Source organism: Pelophylax lessonae, assembly GCF_965119305.1.
Source record: "Pelophylax lessonae genome assembly, chromosome: 11".
NCBI classification, from domain to species: Eukaryota; Metazoa; Chordata; class Amphibia; order Anura; family Ranidae; genus Pelophylax; species Pelophylax lessonae.
In genome coordinates, this window is record NC_138778.1 from 33,875,912 (window position 1) to 33,901,692 (window position 25,781).

The 25,781-nt window shown below is 46.2% G+C and overlaps 1 protein-coding gene across 1 annotated transcript in view; it reads left to right on the plus strand.

Moving 5' to 3' along the window:
• Window positions 1–25,781, plus strand: part of MTCL2 (microtubule crosslinking factor 2) — a 197,779-nt gene that overhangs the window by 81,677 nt on the left and 90,321 nt on the right. The window contains exons 3-4 of the mRNA XM_082271721.1: window positions 6,225–6,383; window positions 24,827–24,880. Coding sequence (XP_082127847.1) covers window positions 6,225–6,383; window positions 24,827–24,880 — 213 coding nt within the window. The remainder of the gene's footprint in view (window positions 1–6,224; window positions 6,384–24,826; window positions 24,881–25,781) is intronic.

Below are 25,781 nucleotides of genomic sequence, written 5' to 3' on the forward strand. Positions count from 1 at the left end.
TAAGGAGCTTTAATGGGTTGAAAAGGAGTATTCTATTGGAAGAGTGACCCTGCGCTATCTTGTAAAGATATGAAGGCAAAATGATAGCTGCAACTACCGATCAGGCTTTTGTATCGGAGGACATACCATTGTATTCTACTGAAATGTGAGTTATATTTTTTCAATAAATTAAATATCTACTACACTATATGGAGCCTTTTTTCCTTCTATGTTGCTTTGCCTGAGTTGGCGACGTCAGGATCTCCTCCTACTTCATTCAGAGAATATCCTATTACTGCCAGTGGATTTAATTCATGCTGTTACCTTACAGCAGTAAAGTGTGGGTGTAGACCACCCAGAAGAGCTATCCTCTCTGGTGAACCATTCGGTGCTGGGACTTATGTTATTCACCTCTCTAACTCCATTGGGTGTTTGTAACATCCCTGTCTTTGTCGATGCCTGCTATCCCGCAGCATTGCTGTATATGGGTTAGTCCCCTATGAACAGCAATTGGTATGGGATGGTAGGCAAAAGTTGGCAATAGGAGGGGAGTTCTTTCATGTATTACTGCCCATGTCACCGCTTTTCACTGCACTGTTCAGTAATGTGTGCAGTGATGGCAATATGCCAAAGTAAAAAGAAGGGGGTGTTTGTAGAGTATTCCGTATTCTCCCTATCTCTGTGAAAGACCATACAATGCATGCAATGGTGCTGCGGGGGAGTGACAGGAATTGAGAACTCCCCTGTCATTGCCAATGTCTACTAGCCTGCAGTATCTCTGCAAGAAAGTCACTCATGGTATTGTGCAGGCACAGTAACAAGTGACACAATCCCCCCCACCCTATTATACAGCACTATTGTAGAATAGTAGGTATTGGCAAAAACAAGGGAGTTCTCAGCTCCTCTGTTGCCCACAGTACCATCTCTCTCGCCCGCGTCTGCCTCTATTTTGGATGTGTGGTAGCTCAAGCACATCAAAGTGGAATTCAGGACATCTAGAAAACTGGATAAGCAGAAGACACTGAAATTAAGTGATTGCTCTGGAAATGGTTAATGCTAGCTGTGTGCTAGTGACAGCCAATGATGAGAGTTCTCAACTCCTGCGGCAGTCTATATATTCACCCCCCTCAGCCTGCCTCTTAGGCTCCATGTACACGGGATGTTGTTAAAAGTCCCTTTTGAATGCTGGAATTTTTAGGACGTTTGAAACGTCCGTTCGGTCACGTTTGTACCCGCGTTTAGCAGCGTTTGCGGGCGTTTGCGTTTAGAAGCGTTCCTAGAGGTCAAAAAAATTATTCCCCTTTTAAAATGGAAAAACGCGAACGCTAAACGCGGGTCATCGCGTTCAGACGCGTTTGTGCGTTTGAAACGCCGGGAAACACACGTTCGAACGCAAATAATTGCGTTCTAAAAACAGTCCCTGAACGCAAATGCCTGCAAATGACTGTAAACGACCTGGTGTACATGGACAGATAAGATAAAATGTAGATGGGTTCAGGGGCTTCTGAAAAAAACGCCCAACTGCTCCTAAACAGCCATTTCCAGCATCCCGTGTACATGGAGCCTTACCCCTAAGAGCGATCTCCAAGGGGTCTTTGGCATTTCAGGAATACAGGGTGCTCTTTCAAAGACCAGACGTGAAGCCCTGTAAATCCCTGTTCCCACTGGCTGCTATGATGTAACAGTGGAAGGAAATGATCCTCAAACTAATCAAAAAAATGCAAGAAAAATTCAATGCAAACATAGTTCAGCAGGGAGATATGGACAAAGTTTTTTTTTAGGTTTGCCCAAAGTTTAGCATTAAGGTAGATTTAACTGCTAACTGGAGATAATTTATCTTGCTAAAGCATTGTGCAACAGACCGTTGCCCTGCTTTTCCCAAATAGTGATATGTGTGTGTATGTGTGTGTATATATATATATATATATATATATATATATATATATATATATATATATATATATGTGTGTGTGTGTATGTGTATGTATTTTTTTTTTTTTTTCCCCCACTTTTGTGCAATTCAGTGCTTCTGATCTCCTGCAGCCCCTTTCAGTCACTTCCTGTCAAAATGCATTCACTTCTTAGCTGGCTGCAGTTCATTGCTCTGGACTGTTTTCCATAGAATGACAACATTGGACCAGGCTTGTGCAATGCATGTCAACGTAGGAAAACAGTTGGAAGACAGTTGTCACCCTGTGACAGGAAGTTCCCATACAACCTTAATGGGATGCTCACCAGGTAGTATTTTATTGAAAAGCTGCTGATTCACAAAGCTTGAATTTGTTAAATAGTATTTGAAATGTTAGTGATTCTAGTGTAGGTCTACTGTAATGCATCACATCTTATAGGGGAACTAAACCCATCAATTTACTGGTTTCCCAACATGGTTACATTAAAGGCATGCCTTGAATAATGACTATTAAGTTTGCTTGTGCTCACAGCAGAATTATCAAACCATTTAATGGCTGATGTCCTAGCTGATTACATGTGAAGCACCATGGCAGCAGCAGATTAAACCAAATCTAACATGGCAGCTTTGTTAGCTGTAAAGGATAGGAATTTTTAGTTCCTCTCTAAAGTATTACTAAATCTACAACAGTACAATCAGTCTGTTTATGCAGTAAAGCATGCTGGTTATACTAAATGTGGAACCTAAGGGGTTAATTCTCTGCATAGTGTAAAAAGGCTGTTTGATCCTGCATTATTATTATTAAGGATTTCTATAGCGCCAGCAATTTATGCAGCGCTTTACAATAGAGGGAGACAGTACATATACAATACAATAAAATACAAGAGGATTTAGAGGATCCTGCTCAGAAGAGCTTGCAATCTATTGATTGCACAGATCCTCCTTTCCCTGTCCCCGATCCATTGCCTGATTGAACAGAGCCAGAGGACAAGCTTCACATGCTCAGTGTGTATTACTAGAGCGTTTTTTTTTTTTCTTGGGAGAGTGCATGTGATCAACACAGGGTCAATCAGCACTGTCCAGACAGAGGGTCAGGGGTCCTGCAGCCTCATAGGACAATCAGAGGAGAATGAAAACTCCTCCTACAAGCTTTAACCAGTGCTCTGCTGGTCACTGATAGATGTCACAATATACTGCTGATGGGAAAATGTATTTAGCAGTCTATATTTACCTAAATAATTGCATTTCCTTGTTCTGTGGGAGACCAGATATAGGGAATGCAGGCTCCTGGGGAGACCAGATATAGGGAATGCAGGCTCCTGGGGAGACCAGATATAGTGACTACAGGCTCCTGGGGAGACCAGATATAGTGAATGCAGGATCCTGGGTTTAGTAACACTTTAACTTTGGATATAAAAATAAATAGAAGATGAGTTCTGCAGAGACTCATAATTTCCACCAAATCATCCTCTCCCTTGTTTCCTCTTCCACAACACTGCACACCCAGCCTTCCCATTACTCAGTTCTCCGGTGTAATCCAAGTCTTCACACTTTGCTCCCACAGTAATTAGATCTTCATCTCCCAGCAATGTTCCTGCTATTTGAGTTTTCTTGCTCATGCTCTCTATCTTTAAACACAAATCATTCCCTTAATTTTTCTGCAGTCATTGTAACCCTCTTTGTACAAAACTGGAAGAAAGAAATGACTGCCATTCATAAAGGCTTCTAAAGACCTGTATGCATCAGTTGGATGTGGATTTCTGTGACCTATGGGGAGGGGAAGAGGAGCACATGAGTACAGCCACAAGAGTGATTGGCTAGGATTATTTAGCTTGGCCAATCAGTTCCTTTTGGTGTACTAGGCCAGCCATGGTCAGAAGATGTTAAGGGGGCATTTTTTCAGTTTTCCCCATTTGGCTCAAAGTGGTTGATTCAGGGAATATTTTCTTTTCTCTTCAGGCAGCTTAAGCCAGCCATAGATGGATCGAATCTCAGCCGCTTCAGCAGGGACTGGCCAAGATTCGATCCATCAATTAGGCAAGCTGGTTGTACCCAAGTCTTATCCATCGATCGACTTGGGTACAACCAGCCTGTTGTATTTTTTACATGCAATTACTTCCGGTGTCTATGGCAGCCACCAGTGATATGAGCGCTGCAGAAGGGATTTCCCCCATCAACAGTGTTTTGGAAAATCAAATGATCTATGGCTTGCCTTAGGCTTTGTATACATGTACCTTTTTATTAGGAAAAAAAAAAAGCCCTGCCACTGCTGCATCAGTAACCCACACATGATTGGATAAGATTGATTAGTATAGATTCACCAAAGTTAGCCATGCACCATTAGGCTACATTCATTGCAGTGATTTAGGCCGGTGTGAACTGTAGCAGCAAGAATCTTCTGATGAGTGGCTAGGTGCGGCCATTGGCCCTGTTTATATAATAAGTCGCTGGCAGCTGCAGAGCCAGCGATTACCTGCGATGATCGCTGCTGAATGCACACAAATTGTGTCCAGAAGCGACCACCACAGGTAATTTCTGGCTGTGCAGAGAACCATGAATAGCTGGAAACCTGTCATCAGAGAACAGGGCCAATGGCCGCAGCAGCAATCAAGATTCCTGCCTTTTCAATTCACACCAGCCTAAGCCCCCATTCATATTGACCGTGGCTTTGAAATCGCGCAACTTTATCTGAAATCACACAATTTCAAAGCCGCATCTTGGTGCGACTTTGAGGACATCTGTGCGACTTTGTGCACACATATTTCTATTCCTATCCAAGTCGCACCTGAAATTGCCAAAAGTAGTGCATGTACTACTTGTTCATGCATTAGGATGTGCTGCATCTACTACTTGTTCATGCATTAGGATGTAGTGCATGTACTACTTGTTCATGCATTAGGGTGTAGTGCATGTACTACTTGTTCATGCATTAGGGTGTAGTGCATGTACTACTTGTTCATGCATTAGGATGTGGTGCATCTACTACTTGTTCATGCACTAGGATGTAGTGCATGTACTACTTGTTCATGCACTAGGATGTAGTGCATGTACTACCTGTTCATGCACTAGGATGTAGTGCATGTACTACTTGTTCATGCATTAGGATGTAGTGCATGTACTACTTGTTCATGCATTAGGATGTAGTGCATGTACCACTTGTTCATGCATTAGGGTGTAGTGCATGTGCTACTTGTTCATGCATTAGGATGTAGTGCATGTACCACTTGTTCATGCATTAGGATGTAGTGCATGTACTACTTGTTCATGCATTAGGATGTAGTGCATGTACTACCTGTTCATGCATTAGGATGTAGTGCATGTACTACTTGTTCATGCATTAGGGTGTAGTGCATGTTCTACTTGTTCATTCATTAGGATGTAGTGCATGTACTACTTGTTCATGCATTAGGATGTAGTGCATGTACTACTTGTTCATGCACTAGGATGTAGTGCATGTACTACCTGTTCATGCATTAGGATGTAGTGCATGTACCACTTGTTCATGCATTAGGATGTAGTGCATGTACTACTTGTGCCGGCGATACCATGCGATTTGACCTGTGAAATCACATGACAAGTTGTTCCAATGTGAATGTGGGCAAAATCGTCAGTGTAAATGTAGCTTTACAGTTCCATTACTTGCTGGATCTTGATGAACTGGATCAAATTCTCCCAAGTAGATGGCCCTGTTGTCCACCGTCCTCCCGTTTTTGACATCGATTAAAATATTGAGGGAAGCGGGAGGAAAATTGTCAGCCAAACAACTCCTGCGTCCAATATGGGTGGATTTTTCCATCTGTGCGGTTATGGTGGACAGAGGAAATCTGTTAAATAAAATAACGTATGGCCAGCTGTAGGTCTGCCTGAAGCTGGTGCAGCTGCTGCATCCACCTATTGCGGCCTGACATTACGCCAACCTGAGGACAGGACCAGCCATACATAATGACGGCAGGACATGGTTTTTATTTCTCAGTCTGGGGCAATTCAAACCAAAGGCATCTCCGTTATCTTGTGTCTAGTGAAAGTTGTTAAATCAAATCCTCATTGGCTGTTGCACGGTAGGGGCAGGTTTCTTCTGGTCTAGTTTTTTTTAGACAAAGCAATAGACTTATCTTTTTGGCTTCTTGCCTATGATTCCAGGCATGTACTTACTATCAGACAACAATACTTACTAGCTGTTTCTGTACGAGAACATATCTCTGCTTGTTGTTTTTTGCCTGAGATACGTCTGTGTCTAGGAAGCCACTCAGTGCTGTATCTTAGAGACTGAAGGAGTGTGCATAGGCTTCCTTTTTTATGCATAAAAATAATATCCTAAATTATTTTTCTTTCCTAGGTGGCCAAAGATGTCTCTATTCGCCTCCATAATGAATATGAAGTAGTTGAGAAGAAAAGAGCGAAACTTGAGGAGGAGAATGAAGAGTTGCGGCAACGACTGATCGAGACTGATCTGGCCAAACAAGTATTGCAGAATGAGATGGAAAAAGTGAAGGAGGTAAGATGACTGTCAAATACATTGAAGGTAGTAGATTTGTATCTTACATGCCAGTATTTTTTGGATCAAATTCTGAAAGAGTGTTTGGGTCTGGACCTGACCTCAAGCTCATCCCTAATGGCAAAAAGAGGGAGAGAGATTGGGACTTTTACATGAGGTGCACGATGGGATTGTCGTGCCTCATCTCCATCCCTAATCAATGTGAATAAAAGGCAGGGTCGGGACTTTAAGAGCCCATTCACATTGAGGCGAAACGACTTCGGGGGGCGAGCTGTGAAGTCGCGTGCACCGCGACTTCGGCGCGGCTTGCAGAGACTTCACATAATTGAAGTCAATGCAAGTCGCTCCCAGGTCGCCCCAAAGTAGTACAGGACCCTTTTTCTAAGTCGGAGCGACTTGTGTCGCTCCTATTAGACAGGGTCCTGTACTACTCAGTGGACCGCGACATACCGTGACTTGTCGGGCTGACAAGTCGCGCTAATGTGAATGGGCTCTAAATGAGTGACATGACACGGCTTACAGGGAAAAATTGTCACATTTATTGTAGGATACATACAAATAACAATAATGGCATAATAAATATAATGTAGCGCAGAATGGGGTTGTCTACCAGCCTTTTACTTTTTCTGCGCTACATTATATTTATTATGCCATTATTGTTTTTTGTATGTATCCTGCGCGCCGACGTAACGCGTACAGGGGGGCGGAGCCTAGCTGCTGACGTCGCATCCTCCCTCTCTCTTCACAAACCGCTGTTATACTCGCACAGTTTACTGCTGGTTCCTGTAAGTAGATTTATGGAATAAATTGCTTTAACCTTAACGCAACAGAGAGCATTATATCTCTTGTGTTCTATTTCCTTCCCCATCTGGTCTTTCTTATATGGGTATTTGAGCAACTGGATCCCGGACATTCTTCCTGTGTTATCCTGCTGAGCATTCATTACCCCTGTGGGGGACTGCTTTATCTGACCTTGGGTGACTCCTGGGTCAGAAACTAAGGTGAGAGGCTTGGATTTGTGGTGGTGGAGCACGTTCACGAAGGTGGTTTGCGTTTGAGAATACAGCATCACTTTATTGCATGGACTTTTTTCTCATTTGATTTACATTTATGGGATATTTGAGTTTGTGGATATAACATCGCTTTATCACATGGACTGTTTTTCTCATTTGATTCACACTTTTGGGATTATTTGGATTATATTTGTTTAGGATTTGATATTTAATTGGCACTTATATATGATCTAGCGCAGCACATTTTTTAAATTTTATATGTAAACGGACACAAGCCTGTTTACACCTGCAGATCAATAGAGGTGAATAGACCTTCTGATCAGGTCTGCCTGAAAAATTGACAGGCGGACCTGATCAGACCCGCTGTGTGAAGGGGGTCTAATAGTAAAATAATACCAATTATTAAAGGCTTCATAGTAGCCAGATGTTTGAGCAAACTTAAGATGTGAAACAAAAAGGAGGCGCAAGCACCTAGGGCATTACCCTTGGACACCTTTAAAATGTTTATTAAAATGCCAAAAACCTACTCTGACATGAAGAGCAAAAATCGCATGGATTTGTGTAAGTACATGCAGTATAAATTTGGGCCTGGTGAAAGAGTAGCTCTGAGGAAGGGAGCGTGTCTCTCGAAACACGTTAGAGGTCCTAATACAGGGACATGTTCATTTTCACATGTGGTGGACTCATTCTATGCGATTTTTGCTGATCATGTCTGTGAGTATGTTTTTGGCATTTTAATAAACATTTTAAAGTTGTCCAAGGGTAATGCACTTGGTGCTTGTGCCTCCTTTTTGTTTCAGGTCTATAGTCTTTGTTTTTTTTTTCTGTCTGAGGACGGCACGCCTGTTATTCCCATTGGAGTGAACGCTTGGGTCATTCAGTTGTTTGACAAACTGAAGATGTACCTGTCTAATAATATCTGTCTAGAAGGGAAGCTTTTTTTTTTTCTTGTTTAATGCTACTCTAAAGGCAGCAGGAAATGTGAGTGGGAAGCTGAGAAGCATGACATACTAGTGTAGGGTTGCACCGATATCGGTGCCGATAATAAGCATTTGCACTTATATCGGTACTCGTGCAAATGCACCGATACTTAAAACCGATACCTACCTGCTGGCTCGCTTCTTTCAGCTGTCAGCGGAGTTCTCCCGCTGACAACTGAAATATACACACAATGATGCAACAATTTATTCAGAAGCGGGGCCGCCGCGTTCTTGACAACTGGTGACTCAATCATCTGTCAGCGGGGAATGTAAACAAAACCAGGGACAGCTGCCGTTAGCCAGGAACATTTAGTAGCTCACATAGTAAGGTGCGCACTGCCAGGTTGGATGGATGGCTCAGCCTCTGGATCTCCTGAGGGGTCTGGACAAGGGAAAACTAGGTACCCGCTCCCCCCCCCCCCCCCCACAAAAAAAAAAAAAGACATGCCAAATGTAGCATGTCAGGGGGTCAGGAGGCCTTAAAGGGGAAGTTCCACTTTTGTGTGGAACTCCGCTTTAAGATTAAAAAAAAAACCTTCTGTCTGTACAGTCCCTTCTAAGTTTCCAACAGGGGTAAAAGATCCGGTACACAGAAAACTGCTGATGCATTTCCGACAATAAGGGCATTGGTCATAACAAAGCTTTGTCACATGTCCTGTAGCTTTGCTATGACTAAAGCCTTTGTGGAGTAAAACGTGTATTTGGTTTTGTTTGTACTGGATCATCTTTTACCTCTATGGGAAACTCACTCACACATAGAGGGGCTCTGGAGTGAGCACACATGAGTGCCCCCATAGCAAGCGGCTTAATCCAAATGCGGATTGCACATCAGAGAGCAAAGCTGGTGTGAACTAGGCCTTACAGCTGTCCCTAAAACTGGAAATGAGGGGAAATGTTGCAGTGGGAACACTGATGAGTGTCTCCCATCACCTTGGAGGGCTTTCCTTTTGCTTCCTGGTATGTTTCCTGTAGAGCAGGGGTGTCAAACTCCATGTCATCACGGGCCGCTTCAGCGTTATGGTTGCCCCCCAAAGGGCCAGTTATATCTGTAAGATTAGGTGTCCAGAGCACCCCACACCCACTTACACCCTTACATGAGATGTCAAGAGCCCTCTCCCACCACCATAAGTCAAGAGTCACCCACCCTTCCTTACATCACAATGCACCCCTTACCTTGTACTACTGCCAGGAAGATGATGTGGGTGGATCTGGGAAAAAAGTGCAAGGTCTGGAGGAGGACCAGAGGAGTGCTGGAGTCAGCTTACAGAGTCTGTTGAATGCTGAAACCAGGGGAGACAGAGACAAGGTGGTGGTGTTGTGGCTGCACAGAGAGGTGCAGGATCTGTAGGAGGAGTTCTGCCCTCTTCTCTGCTGCAGACTACTGAGGGGGGGGGGGCAAAGACGAGCCTTTTTGCAGCTGCACAGGATCTGGCAAAGGAGTTCTGTCCTCTGCTGCCGACTACTGAGACAAGGTGGGGGCAGAGACAAGGGGGGTGCCGCAGCTGCAGGAGCGGTGCAAGGGCCACGTGAAATGGCCGGGGGGGGGGCGCATTCGGCCCGCGGGCCTTGTGTTTGACACCTGTGCTGTAGAGGGGGTGAAGGGAAATCTTCCCCAATTTGGGGGGAAAAGGAACTTTAGTTTTACTTTGTACCAAATTAAAGAAAAAAAAAAATAGTTTTGTATTTAGATATACATTAATAACATTGCCCACCTCCCTTCCCTTTATTTCTAAGACGTTGCCCACCTCCCTTCCCTTTATTTCTAAGACGTTGCCCACCTCCCTTCCCTTTATTTCTAAGACTTTGGCCACCTCCCTTCCCTTTATTTATAAGACGTTACCCACCTCCCTTCACTTTATTTCTAAGACGTTGCCCACCTCCCTTCCCTTTATTTCTAAGACGTTGCCCACCTCCCTTCCCTTTATTTCTAAGACTTTGGCCACCTCCCTTCCCTTTTATTTATAAGACGTTACCCACCTCCCTTCCCTTTATTTCTAAGACGTTGCCCACCTCCCTTCTCTTTATTTCTAAGACGTTGCCCACCTCCCTTCTCTTTATTTCTAAGACGTTGCCCGCCTCCTTTCCCTTTATTTCTTTTTCGTTGCCCACCTCCCTTCCCTTTATTTCTAAGACGTTGCCCACCTCCCTTCCCTTTATTTCTAAGACGTTGCCCACCTCCCTTCTCTTTATTTCTAAGACGTTGCCCACCTCCCTTCCCTTTATTTCTAAGACTTTGGCCACCTCCCTTCCCTTTATTTCTAAGACGTTGCCCACCTCCCTTCCCTTTATTTCTAAGACGTTGCCCACCTCCCTTCCCTTTATTTCTAAGACGTTGCCCACCTCCCTTCCCTTTATTTCTAAGACCTTGTCCACCTCCCTTCCCTTTATTTCTAAGACCTTGTCCACCTCCCTTCCCTTTATTTCTAAGACGCTGCCCACCTCCCTTCCCTTTATTTCTAAGACGTTGCCCGCCTCCCTTCCCTTTATTTCTAAGACGTTGCCCGCCTCCTTTCCCTTTATTTCTAAGACGTTGCCCACCTCCCTTCCCTTTATTTCTAAGACGTTGCCCGCCTCCCTTCCCTTTATTTCTAAGACGTTGCCCACCTCCCTTCCCTTTACTTCTAAGACGTTGCCCACCTCCCTTCCCTTTATTCCTAAGACATTTATATGGCCGTTCCTGATATTTATATTATTTAGCTGAGGTTAATGTTCTATTTCGGTAAGATATATCTTTGTTTGCTGCCTATGTTGAAGCATTCCATTTCCTCGCTTTCTGAGTAGTGAATTCATACGGTTCTAATCCTTTAGATCTGCCTGCAGAAATAGTCTACGGCTTTCAGAGCGCTCTTCCTTTTTGGCCGGCTTCTTGGGCTGAAATGAGGGAGGGAAAAGAGAAACAGATTAGATCATAAACAGCTGGAAGATATCTCGAGCGGCTCTCGTTTTGAAAAAGAAATATGCATAACTATGCGCTGCTCAGAGATATACAAAGGGAGCTTTCAAAAAATGCTCCATGTTTGAAACATGGCGGAGAGCCAAGTCCTGCAACGACCGCCAGATATCTGCAAGGCGCACATTACTGCCATTTTAGGAAGGCAGGGTTAATTTCCCTGAGTATTTAATTTTAAGTTTAATGTGATTCACTTGTAAAGGAATAGCCGACAATTTCGTTTTGTCGACTGATCCAAACCAGAGGGTGGCTGCTTATAGCCTGGAATTAGAAGTGTAAAGCATCGCACTCAAACCGCTAATTATACCCTTCAAATTCATAGTGTGGGAGATTTACTAAAACTGGAGCACCCAGAATCTGGTGCAGCTGTGCATAGTAGCCAATCAGCTTCTTTCTTCAGCTTGTTCAATCAAGCTTCGACAATAAGCCCCCGTTCACACCAGTGCGACTTGTCATGCGCATAAGTCTCATCTTATTGTGGGCAATGGAACCGTTCAAATCGTTGCAATACTAACTTTGCGGTGCCACACCGATTTAAAAAAAAAAAAAAAAAAAAGTAGTTCCTGCACTATTTTTGGCGATTTCAGGTGCGACTTGCATTGCCATCGGTGCATGAGGTTGCACAGATGTCAGCTAAGTTGCACTTGCAGTCTCACTGATATGTGGCTTTGAAATCGTGCGATTTCAAAGCCGCATTCAGTGTGAACCAGGGCTAAAACCTGAAAGCTGATTAGTTTATATTCAGAGCTGCACCAGATTCTGTGTGCACCAGTTTTAGTAAATCCCCCCCCCCCCCCCCCCCAGTATGTGTTGAAGCGAACATGGACTTGGGCAACCTTATCCTTTACACCAGGGGTGTCCAAACTATGGCCCTCAAGCTGTTCAGGAACTACAATTTCCACGAGGCATTGTAAATCTCTGACATTCACATAACTAGGCATGATGGGAATTGTAGTTCCTGAACAGCTGGAGGGCCATAGTTTGGACATAGCTGCTTTACACAATGGGGGTTGACTTAGTTTGCAGTTGTGAATGCTGTATTACTTACAGTAGACAATCTGCAGCTGCTTTTTACGTAGGCCCACCTTGTCATGTCAATGGAAGTGTAAGCAATTGCTATACACCTCTTCCTCCTCTTAGGCCCCGCCCCCTGATGGTCCAATGGTTGGAGCGGTTTCTGTTTGTAATTCTGCTTATCTTCTCCTGTAATGTGTTTGAATTAGTTTTTGTGTTGTAACTGAACTTACTAGACTTATCCAAGCTTTATGGTACTCCTGTCTTTCCAATACTCTAGAGCAGTGGTCTCTAAACTGTGTCCCAGGGGCCAGGTAACAGCCCTTTGCTTACCTTTTATTCGGCCCTTGGGACATTTATTCCTCCCGCTAATACTAATGATAGGGCACTAGTCCTCCCAATAGCGCCAATGATGGGGCACTATTTTTTCCCATGGATGCCAATGATTGGGCACTATTCCTCCCACTGACACCAATGATGGGAGACTATTCCTCCCACTGACACCAATGATGGGGCACTATTCCTCCCACTGACATCAATGATGGGAGCACTATTCCTCCCACTGACACCAATGATGGGGCACTATTCCTCCCACTGACACCAATGATGGGGCACTATTCCTCCCACTGACACCAATGATGGGGCACTATTCCTCCCACTGACACCAATGATGGGGCACTATTCCTCCCACTGACACCAATGATGGGGCACTATTCCTCCCACTGACACCAATGATGGGGCACTATTCCTCCCACTGACACCAATGATGGGGCACTATTCCTCCCACTGACACCAATGATGGGGCACTATTCCTCCCACTGACACCAATGATGGGGCACTAGTCCTCCCACTGACACCAATGGTGGGACACTAGTCCTCCCACTGACGCCAATGATGGGTCACTATTCCTCCCACTGACCCCAATGAGGGGGCACTATTCCTCCCACTGACACCAATGACGGGGCACTATTCCTCCCACTGACCCCAATGACGGGGCACTATTCCTCCCACTGACCCCAATGAGGGGGCACTATTCCTCCCACTGATACCAATGAGGGGGCACTATTCCTCCCACTGACACCAGTAACGGGGCACTATTCCCCCCACTGACACCGGTTACGGGGCACTATTCCTCCCACTGACACCAGTGACGGGGCACTATTCCTCCCACTGACACCAGTGACGGGGCACTATTCCTCCCACTGACACCAATGAGGGGGCACTATTCCTCCCACTGACCCCAATGAGGGGGCACTATTCCTCCCACTGACCCCAATGAGGGGGCACTATTCCTCCCACTGACCCCAATGAGGGGGCACTATTCCTCCCACTGACCCCAGTGACGGGGCACTATTCCTCCCACTGACACCAGTGACGGGGCACTATTCCTCCCACTGACACCAGTGACGGGGCACTATTCCTCCCACTGACACCAGTGACGAGGCCTTGTTCGCTGCCATTAATGCCAGGGCATTTTCTACTCATACTGGCTTTAGTCCGGCCCCCTCGCAGTCCGAAGGACTGTAAACTGACCCTTCGTTTAGAAAGTTTGGTGATCTCTGCTCTAGGGACTACTCAGGGACCCCCAGAACACCTCAATTGACAGAAAGTTGCCTCTAAAAGATAGACTTTGACCACTGATTTTTGTCCACCCTGGGGTCCTGCTTTCCTCCAAACACAGAGAAACTGTATAGTCAGACGTGGCACTAAAAATGACTGCAGCTTCCTGTGTCCTTTGCCTTCATTTTGAACGAAGAATAAGTATCATCCCACTTCTGGGCTCTTCCTCTGTAGGCTGCCCAATCAGCTCTTCTTCCAGCTCCCAGTGCCTGAAAACACATTTAATCATCAGTACTGTGCAGTGCAATAGAGCATGACTGGGAAATATAGGATGATCGAACGGTGAAGAATTTCAGGCTGTAACAATAGTGGTATTTTACTATACTTTTGCAGTCAAATGGAATGCTTTTTTTTTTTTTTTTTTTATTTTTTTTTTTCGTTTAACATTTACTTCTTCATTGTGAAGCCACAAGATGCTCTTTATTATTTTTCTAATGTCTCTTGCAATCTACATAAGGTTACTCTGACTCAACTGTCCCTCGATAGATGAATATTGGTGGATACAACACAGAATACTTCACTCTGAGAAATCACAAATGACGCCACTGATTACAGAACATCTGCCCTTGTCAGGTCCACTCCCTTTGTGTGAATACATTTTACATGGCTGCTGGGTTTATTGGTCAACCTTTATTCATGAACACTAGCTGGAAAAGGGGGATGTTTCCTATAGCAACCCATCAGATACTTCTCTTCATTTTCTTAACTACTTGAAAATGTGATTGCTTACTATGAGCTGCACGTTTTTTGTGCTTATCTTACTGCATAAGTACTGGTTTGTTTTCCTTCAAAAATGAAAAGGATAGAAAAGAAGCTCCGCCATCTGAGGCCCCGTTCACACTGGTGCACCATGTGCTCCGACTTTGAGAGCGCAAGTCTCTTTACAGAGGCGTAACTAGAACCTTCAGGGCCCCGCTGCAAGAAACCATGAAGGGCCCCCGGAACCCTGGCCAGGGCCCTTCCCACTGATCCTGGGGCCCTTCCCACTGATCCTGGGGCCCTTCCCACTGATCCTGGGGCCCTTCCCACTGATCCTGGGGCCCTTCCCACTGATCCTGGGGCCCTTTACTCTCGTTGCCGGGCCCTTTATTATGGTCCCCCAGCTGGACCCTTTCACAAGTTCTACAGTGGGCCCCCTTCCTGCCATCTTGGGGCCTCCCCACGGTGGTGGAATGCCAGAGCCCGGTCGCAAGTGTGACCCACTGGTGTCAGTAGTTTTTATTTTTTGGTATTTTTAATTGTATTATTTTTTATCATTTTTATTTATTTTATTTTTTTTTACAATGTCACTGACTATGACTCTGTCCATTTAGAAAAGGAAGGAGCTGGTAAATTACATATTTACTGACCCCCCCCTTTCTGGTTCTCTATTGTGACACATCCCCTGCAGCAACCGGCAGGAGAGGGAAGGGAGCACAGGGGGGCAGCACAACAGTAGGGGGGGACCAGGGGAGAACACAGGGGCCCAGAGACAGCAGAACACAAGTGAACTGGATAGGAGGAGTGTTGGGGGCAGCATACAGAGGAACCAATCTCCTCCTCCATTTTCCTCCTGCATCTACAGGAGGAAGAAGGACAGTGATTTCTCTACATGCTGCCCCCGCCTCCCCTCCTATCAAGGTGTGCAGGGGAGCTGCACAGGCACCCTGGAGCATGGGGCCCGGTTGCAATTGCAACCCCTGTAGTTACGCACCTGTCTCATTACGAGCCCCTCCCCATTAGATGCAATGGAACCTTTCTAATAGGAGCGACTTGAGTCGCTCCAACCTAGAAAAAGGTTCCTGCACTACTTTTGGTGCCACTTCGGCGTGACTTGCTTTGAATTCTGTTAAAGAAGTGGTATGCAAGTCGTGCCAAAGTCGCCTTAGTGTAGTCTTTATTAAAACATTTTGAAAGCACAATTATGCACTTGTGCAAGATATTGAAAAGCATATGAAGAAGTCTCCTGCAGGTGGCGACCTTCCAGGTGGTAACAAAGGTGAGTAAGCCCCTCCAGGTAGATGTGATGTAAATTAACCAGTTGAACACCAGGAAGAGCCAACAGAAGCAGCAATCTGTGTGTATATATCACATGGTTGAGAACCACTGTGAACAGCAAAGTATTGCATGCCCAGTAGATGGCCGTGATGATGTCACTTGTGACGTCAGTGGGCGTGGTTATGTGTTTTGGGGCGTGGCTCTTTGTCAAAACGTTTCACATAGAAGGTCTGCACCTGCTGAAGACTTATTGATATGCTTTTTAATACATTGTACAGGTAAGTGCATAATTTATTGTTTTTTCTTTTAAAATGTAAAAAGTACTAATGTAGTGGCACTCCTCATTTTCACTTTTACGTGGTTTGCTGTAGGGCTGCAACGACACGTCGACGTAGTCGACTACGAAAAATCGTGGACGTGCGTGAAAGACGTTGACGCGTCAACACGTGACGTCACGCGTCCCGGCCGCAGCGCCGCTTTAAGCATTGCCGGCCGGGTGAAATCCCCCCCCCAAGGCTCCGTCCACACCGATGTCGGAGACAAGAGGACCATGAATACCTGAGGAGCTGTTCAGGGTGAGCGCTGACCGTCTCCAGCACCCCCGTACTCCGCCACAGCTTCTGCCGCAACACCTTCGCCATCCTCCCCGATCACCCAGGTACTCAGAGATGTCACATGTGCGGCGCTACACCGGATGTGGCTTGTAATGGTCTGTACTAGGTGGGAGGGCTTACTGAGGGGTCTGTACTGGGAGGGGGGCTTACTAAGTGATCTGTACTAGGTGGGAGGGCTTACTGAGGGGTCTGTACTGGGAGGGGGGCTTACTAAGTGGTCTGTACTAGGTGGGAGGGCTTACTGAGGGGTCTGTACTGGGAGGGGGGGGGCTTACTAAGTGATCTGTACTAGGTGGGAGGGCTTACTGAGGGGTCTGTACTGGGAGGGGGGCTTACTAAGTGGTCTGTACTAGGTGGGAGGGCTTACTGAGGGGTCTGTACTGGGAGGGGGGCTTACTAAGTGGTCTGTACTAGGTGGGAGGGCTTACTGAGGGGTCTGTACTGGGAGGGGGGCTTACTAAGTGGTCTGTACTGGGAGGGGGGCTTACTAAGTGGTCTGTACTGGGAGGGGGGCTTACTAAGTGCTCTGTACTAGGTGAGAGGGCTTACTGTGGGGTCTGTACTGGGAGGGGGCTTACTGAGGGGTCTGTACTGGGAGGGGGCTTACTGAGGGGTCTGTGCTGGAAGGGGGTACGTTTACCATTTTGGAAACTTTGAACAAATGGTATAAACTCCTCCATTACTTATACAGTGAGCTAATCTATGTCTGTTCAGCTGTCCACTCATGAAGTCCAATTCCCGTCCATGTTTAGAAGATGCGGTATGAGAAGTTCAGCAAGAATAGGAGGGTAACCTGGAGGTTAGAGGACTGTGTATTGTGATGTGAGAGGTTTGCACGTTGGGTCATTAGGCGACATGCGATCCTTGTGTTACTTGAAAATGGATGGCTGCTGTGTGAAACCTAATCTGTTCCCGGCAGTTGGCAGGCAATGCGTTTCAGGCCGGTCCTCTACAGAGGAATTTCAGTACATAAGGAAACTGTCCTTAGGATGTGATTGTATTGTGAACGGCACTGACTCTTAAGCTTTGTCCTGATACTTTCCCTTCTCATTTCCTGCACATTACAAACATTCTGGGACCTCACAAAAAAGTGTTTATTATACCATAGCAGCCAGTCACATTTTAGTGAAAAAGAGCATCTGGTTAGTTGCAGCTAAGAACATATCTTACTTTCAAATTTCATCCCTGGGATCCATTATTCTTTAGGCTCCATTCACACCTGAGCGTATCGTTTTCAGGCGTTTTTTTTTTTTTTTTTTTTTTAGGGGGTGCATCGATCCGACTTTTCTTGTCCCGATAGCGATATCTGGCATTGTGTATCTGCTGATACTGATCCGGAACTACACACATACACAATATGCATGCGGCTGCAGTACAGAGCAAAGCCACTGCATCATGTGTATGGCTCCTCCATTCACAGGCGGAGTGCATCTGGTATCACTTGTGAGCCGGACCTATACAGGAAGTAGCGGCTCCCATCCCATACTATTACACCAAGTAAGGGACGGCTGAGCCGGGACTCAGCAAAACCGAATCGGCCCGTGGATCGGCGGCTCCGTGCAAGTAAGGGACGGCAAAACCGGATCGGCCCATGGATCGGTTAATTTTACCGATCCCCGATCCAGCTATTGTGGCAGTATCGGTGCCGATATCCGATCCTAATATCGATCGGTGCATCCCTAGTTTTTTTGGGGCATTTTTCAGGCGTATTTTGCAGGTGTTTGGAGGAAGGCATTGACATCTAACATAAACGCTTTTAATCTCACAAAAAAGAAGCTCATGTACTTTTTTGAGCTTCAGGCGTTTTTCTCCAGGCGACAGAATGCTCATATGTGAACAGGGTCCATTGAAATGAATAGGATTTTGCTTGTTGGGCGTTTTGAGACTTCAGAGATGAGCATTTTACGAACTGAAAAAAGCTCAGGTGTGAACAGGGCCTAAAACGTATCTCTTGGCAAACTGCTTAATAGTTATCTACATATAGAAAGTGTAATCTGTGTAGCTTTTTTGGGTCATCCAAGCCCCCCGTTCCAGATAGCACAGCTAGACCCTGGAGCTCCACTACAGCAGCAGCAAAGAGCACACAAACCCCCCCCCCGGTCTGTTTGGACAATGAAGAAGCAGCAGCAAATAAGGTCTCCGTTCTGCTCATCTGCAGTGACGGCTGGTGCTCGGTAGGGGAGGGGGGGACGGCGGCAAACCAATGATGCTCAATTGGTGCTCGGTAGGGGGGGGGGCGGCAAACCAATGATGCTCAATTGGTACTAAGGGGCCCAAAGTGTGCCAAGAAAATATCCCCCACACCATTACACCACCACCACCCTGAACCATTGATACAAGACAGGATGGATCCATGCTTTCATGGTGTTTACGCCAAATTCTGACCCTACCATCTGAATGTCGCAGCTGAAATCGAGACTCATCAGAGAAGGCAACATTTTTCCAATCTTCATTAGTAAAATTTTGATAAGCCTGTGCAAATTTTAGCCTCGTTTTCCTGTTCTTAGCTGACAGGAGTGGCACCTGGTGCGGTCTTCTGCTGCTGTAGCCCATCTGCTTCAAGGTTCGATGTGTTGTGGGTTCGGAGATGTTACTCTGCATACCTTGGTTGTAACGAGTGGTTATTTGAATTACTGTTGCCTTTCGGTCACCTGGAACCAGTCTGCATTGTGTTTTTGTGTCCCTGCCCTGCCCCCTTCTCCCTGATGTCATTTTTGTTGATTTGCAGCATGATGGGACTTTACTATTCTCCTTCATTAGTGCTCGTTGTAGGAAAATATTCCATAGATTGTGCAGACTTGTCTGCTTTCTCTTCACAACGCAGTAAAACAGAGGAAATCTCCACTTTGTAGCCAAAAATAGAGGCAAACAATGGTGGGGATGAGGTAACTTGTTGTTTTTCCTTTTATGCATCAAAGGAGGACAGAAGACGGCAGCGTGTGTTTTATGTAGCTTAGTCCACATTGGTGGATCAGATCTGAAGTGTAAACGGGTTAAATGTGAGCCAACTTTCCGCCCTATTCCTGTGTAAACCACCTATTACTCAATTCTATATACTATAGGAAGCCGCTAGCACCACTATGCATTCAACCACCTGTACGAAATGCCATAAATAAATGTGCAGCGCTCTCCTTCAGTAAAGTGCATTCAAATTATTGTGCATAAATATCTGAAAACAATGTAAAATCATCTATATATAATAAATTTAAAATGTAAGCAGTTCATAATAGGTGCAAAATAGGTGGTGGATCTTCATGCGGTGTTCCCAGCAGTAGGCTCGTGGTGGGCACAGTGGTGGGGTGCTAGTGATCCCTCAAGTAAGTAGCACACTCGCCAGAAATTCCCCCCCCCCCTGCACAGGTGTATTGGGCGGGGTATTAGTAGGGGTATACGGTCCCTCTGATGGTCTTTATTCCCTCGAAGGGTCCTGGTAGCTGGTCCTGGGTATCCCACTGGGACTCCTGTGGCCCTCTGGGTCTCCTCCTAAGATGTTCTTGGATATCCTAATGGGGCTTCTAAGACCTGGTATGTGGATCCCCACTGGGTGAGTGGGGGTCCTTCCCCAAGTGGTCCGGGGTACTCCTCAAGGGTATTACCATAGGAAGTAAGGGAAGGACTAATAGTGTAATACTGTAAAACTAGTATTTATTCGGTACATCAAAAGATAAGGTACTCACAATTTTCACATAAGGTGAAAGCACTGTACGAATCTCTGGAACGCTGTGCGTTCCACCAAGAGTCGGAACCGGAAGTTATGTGATCGTGCCGTACGCGTTTCGTCATTCGACATCCTCAGCAGCGATAGGGGTAAATGTTAGGGGTTAGGGCTTAGGGTTAGTGTTAAATGTTAGGGATAGGATTAAAGGTTAGTGTTAAATGTTAGGAATAGGATTAAAGGTTAGTGTTAAATGTTAGGGTTTAGGGTTAAATGCCGGTTCACATATACGCGATGACCGACATCGCATGTGATTTGGAGCGCACTGCTCTGCAAATCACATGCGATGTCTGTGCGTTACGAATTCAGCCATACAGATTGTATAGCTGAATTCGCATCACATTCGGACACAACTCGCACAGGACCCTTTTTTGGGTCCGCACCAGAATCTGATTGCATGGGTGTTCACCCCTATGGGAAACCGATTCATGTCTGAACTGACAGTTCACACTGCGATATGCGAACTGATCTGGGGGTGTCCTTCACTTTGTATTGACACCCCTTGCGATTCGCATATGGCAGTGTGAACTGCCTGTGAGTTGAATGCGATGCGGGAACCCGTAGTGGATTAGCAGGGTTCCTGCATCGCATATATGTGAACTGGGACTTAGGGTTAATGTTAAATGTTAGGGTTAGCGGTAATCGTTAGAGTTAGCATTCTAACAGTAACAATTACTGCTAACCCTTTCTTTAACCCTATCTCTAACTGTAGCCCTTAACCCTTTGTAGCACTAAATGAATATAACTGCCATACTTTCCAATTTAAAAAACAAAAATGCATCAAAAACGCAGCACTTGCGTTTTTTGGTGCGGGTCTATTGAAGTATATTACATGCAAAACGCAACCTGCTGCGGGGGGGGAAAAAAAAGTCCCTGACCCTGAAAACTGAAAACCGCATAGATGTGAACGTATCATAGGAAACCCATCCATGTTAAATTGACTGTAGTGCGTTTCTATAAAACGCTCTGAAAAAAAACTCATAGGGTGTGAACCAGGCCTTAAAGCGGAATTCCACCCAAAAGTGGAACTTCCGCTTTAGGTAGTTCTAACCCCCTGACATGCCAGGTTTGGCATGTCCTTTTTTTTTTTTTTTTTTTTTTTTTGGGAAGGGGGGGGAGCGGGGAGCGGGTACCTAGTTTTGACATGTACCCGCTCCCACTTCCGCTTGGAGCGCCGCGGCGCCCTGAGCGGAAGTTCTCCTCTCCCCCTCCCTCCCTGCAATCTTCTGGGACATGTCAGAGGTCCCAGAAGATTGCCCGCCAATCACGACGCATAGCGCAACTCGCGCATGCGCAGTGCATACCTGGCTGTGAAGCCGCAAACTGTCACAGCCGGGTGCCCACACCAGTGATGCCGGTGCCGCAGAGCAGAGAGGGAGAAGAGCGAGGCTTTGGGCGGCCGCATCGGTGGACCGTTGGACAGGTGAGTGTGTGTTTAGGCTGGAACTCCGCTTTAAGAAATAAACTCATAGGTGTGAACCAGGCCTTAAGGCCTCTTTCACACGGCCGCTCCGGTTTTTTTGTCTGCTGCGGCACTTTTTTTTTTTTTTTACGGACACGGATGACACTTGTGTCATCCGGTCCGTATGTCTGCATATCATCCCATCCGTTTGCGGATGATATACGGACATAATGTATGTCTATGGGGATTGCGGATGTCAGTGGATGACACCGCTGACATCCAATTTTGCATCCGTTCTGCTTTTTTAATGGAGGAAAAATAGGGTTCTGTTCCATTCCAAAAAACGGAACAGAACCGAAAGGACACAAATCGGATGTCAGCGTATGGTCATCCGCAATACCATTGACAAGCATTATGTCCGTATGTCACCTGCAAACGGATGGGGTGATATACAGACATACGGAACGCCTGTGTGAAAGAGCCTTAAGGAAAAAAACTCCTAGGTGTGAACCAGGCCTTACGAAATTTAAAGTCCACATATAGAACAGGAGTTCAGTGCATGGAGGGCGTTCTATCCTTTATCCCAATACAGATTTGTGCAGCCATAGCCATGAAAACCGAATCCTCCTTTAGTACTGAACCAGTAAGCTGTGACTTCATTAACAAGCCTGGTGAAATAATTGATTTTCTAACAGCAATTTTTAATTGGATTTCTCAGATTGTAACTTGCTGTGAATTTTAAACAGCCTTGTGTAAGCTGTATGTTGCTCTTAGATGTTCCAGCAAAACACCCAAAATATTCCTTCACTTGTTTTTGATCGTTTTAGGAATATTCTTTATTGAAATAAGGCCAAGCAAATAAACAGCAAGAAAAAAGGTTTTGTAATTGTCTTATATACATATCTTATTTTGTCGTTTTGTACTTCTTTCAAGTTATTTTGTGATTTGAAGAGATTTCATTAGGCCTCTTGCACGCTGCAGTTTAAAAATGCTCAGTACAGCTTTTTTTTTTTTTTTTTTTTTTTTTTTATGAGCTAAAATACAGCCCATTCATGCTAATGTGCCAATGCACACAGGCGCATAAATGAGCGCAGCGTATTCTTCAGCAAGAACAAAATAGCAAAAAATCTGTATTTCTGGACAGTAATTTACTCCTAATGCGCTCATTTGTGCGCAAATGCGATTAAATGAATGCACACGATCATACTGTTGATATTAAAAAAATTTGCATATTCAGAGGCGCGAATTTGCACGAACGCAAATGCACGCATTTTCAATAAGACAAAAATTACGGCTGAAAAAGGAGATGCTCAAACAGGAGTATCGTGTGCAAGAGGCCTTAAGCTGGATACTAAGATTTTCTTTAGAGGTCAGACCTAAACACTTTCAATTTGTATGCAATCAGGCGGGCCCTTGTACTACATAGTTGAAGGTAAATCTAAAGGAAGTCTACCAACAAAAGTTGTATAGTGTGTACCCAGCTTTAAGCAACCCAGATAAAGGGGTGCCTCTCCACCCCAACTCAGATAAAGGGGTGCCTCTCCACCCCAACTCAGATAAAGGGGTGCCTCTCCACCCCAACCCAGATGAAGGGGGGCCTCTCCACCCCAACCCAGATGAAGGGGGGCCTCTCCACCCCAACCCAGATAAGGGGGGGCCTCTCCACCCCGACCCAGATAAGGGGGGGCCTCTCCACCCCGACCCAGATAAGGGGGGGCCTCTCCACCCCGACCCAGATAAGGGGGGGCCTCTCCACCCCAACCCAGATAAAGGGGGGCCTCTCCACCCCAACCCAGATAAGGGGGGGCCTCTCCACCCCAACCCAGATAAGGGGGGCCTCTCCACCCCAACCCAGATAAGGGGGGCCTCTCCACCCCAACCCAGATAAGGGGGGGCCTCTCCACCCCGACCCAGATGAAGGGGTGCCTCTCCACCACGACCCAGACGAAGGGGTGCCTCGCCACCCCGACCCAGACGAAGGGGTGCCTCGCCACCCCGACCCAGACGAAGGGGTGCCTCGCCACCCCGACCCAGACGAAGGGGTGCCTCGCCACCCAGACGAAGGGGCGCCTCGCCACCCCGACCCAGATAAAGGGGGGCCTCTCCACCCCGACCCAGATAAAGGGGGGCCTCTCCACCCCAACCCAGATAAGGGGGGGCCTCTCCACCCCGACCCAGATGAAGGGGTGCCTCTCCACCCCGACCCAGATGAAGGGGTGCCTCTCCACCCCGACCCAGATGAAGGGGTGCCTCGCCACCCCGACCCAGATGAAGGGGTGCTTCGCCACCCCGACCCAGATGAAGGGGTGCCTCGCCACCCCAACCCAGATGAAGGGGTGCCTCGCCACCCCAACCCAGATGAAGGGGTGCCTCGCCACCCCAACCCAGATGAAGGGGTTCCTCGCCACCCCAACCCAGATGAGGGGGTTCCTCGCCACCCCAACCCAGATAAAGGGGGTTCCTCGCCACCCCAACCCAGATAAAGGGGGTTCCTCGCCACCCCAACCCAGATAAAGGGGGGGCCTCTCCACCATAACTTAGATAAAGGGTTGTTTCTGAAATGGGTATTCCTTTAAAGTGGTTGTAAGCCCTTACATATACCCAGTGAAGTGACTGGCCTCTGTGATACACAGAGATAAAATAAATGCTTCTATGCAAGTTGTACCCGTTTACCTTCTCTTTACGTCGGTTCAAAGTCCAGCTTTTTTAAAGTTTGTCGGAGCGTTCAGAAAAAAGGGTCAGAGAGAAGAAATTACACACTGCAGAGCTTAGTGAGAAGAGCTTTGAGAGCTGATTGGATGGAAGAGACAAAACCCCCCCTTCACACAAGAACAGAACTTAGGTTGACGATCGTCCTGAGGTCTCTCCCCTGCCACCATTTTTTTTCTTGGCATCAGTAAAACTTGTCAGAAGTGACTCATGCTGATTATAGAGGAAGGACGCATCAGACAGAAATGACACTTAGTCAAGTACACACTATAGAAGGATGTGCTTTGTTCAAATTTAATGGCTGAGGTTTACAACCACTTTAACAGTTATCTATGCTTTGACTATTCTCTACTCTTGTTTTCTTTTATGGCATCATAAATGTAAATACTTGTAAATGTTACTGTGCTTTGGTGATCTTGTCACTTAAAATGTACTTTTTTTTATTACAGAACTCTTTAAAAAAGAGAAGGTCAGGAAAAGTAGAGAAGAAACCGTCTCCTCAGGTAAGCCATGGAATTGTGCCTACGTGGGAGGTTCTGTGCTTTCTTTATGGGAAGTTCCTGTCAATAACAACCAGCTAAGCTCCCTCTGTCATTTGTCTACAGTAGGTTAGAAGTAGGGATGCACCGAAATGAAAATTCTGGGCCGAAACCGAAAATGCAGGATGCCCTTGGCCGAAATCCGAAACCGAAAATGACTTTTTCCCCCAAAAAAATTAAAAATAGATAGAAGAGGGGCATACACCAAAAACAGGTAGCGACATACACCTGTCGCTGCCACCCTGTCACAGTATATGTACTGTGATGGGTTGGCAAGAGGTTAATTCAATTACCAATGGTATTTGTATTATGCAGCATGAGGGGGGTTAATGTATTGCCACTGCTGGTCACTCGTCTATTAGTGACCGACCAGTGGCAGTTAATTAACCCCTTTGTGCTGCATTAGTGCAACCAGTATCAGTGTTAATTAACACTGGCTGCACTGATACTGGTTGCACTAATGCAGCACAAAGGGGTTAATTAACTGCCACTGGTCGGTCACTAATGCATCAGTGACCAGCAGTGACCATACATTAACCCCCTCATGCTGCATAATACTAATACCAATGGTAAGCTCGCCTCAGCTCCCCCCCACCCTCCCATTGCCTCAGTGTCCCCCCCCCCCCCCATCCCAACGATTCAATCTCCTTACTGTCACTCTGGTGAGTGCTCCTCTGGTGTCCTTCATTCAAAAGAAGCTCCTCTGGCCGGCGGCCAGCCTCCCGGTGATGTCACTACTACGATGTGTGTATGAATGAACTGACACATCGGGCGGGAGGGCGGGCGAGTGGCCGCTAATAGATATAACTATGTGAGCCTTCACTTCACTGTCAGCGGGACTGTGTGTGAATGAACTGACCTGACA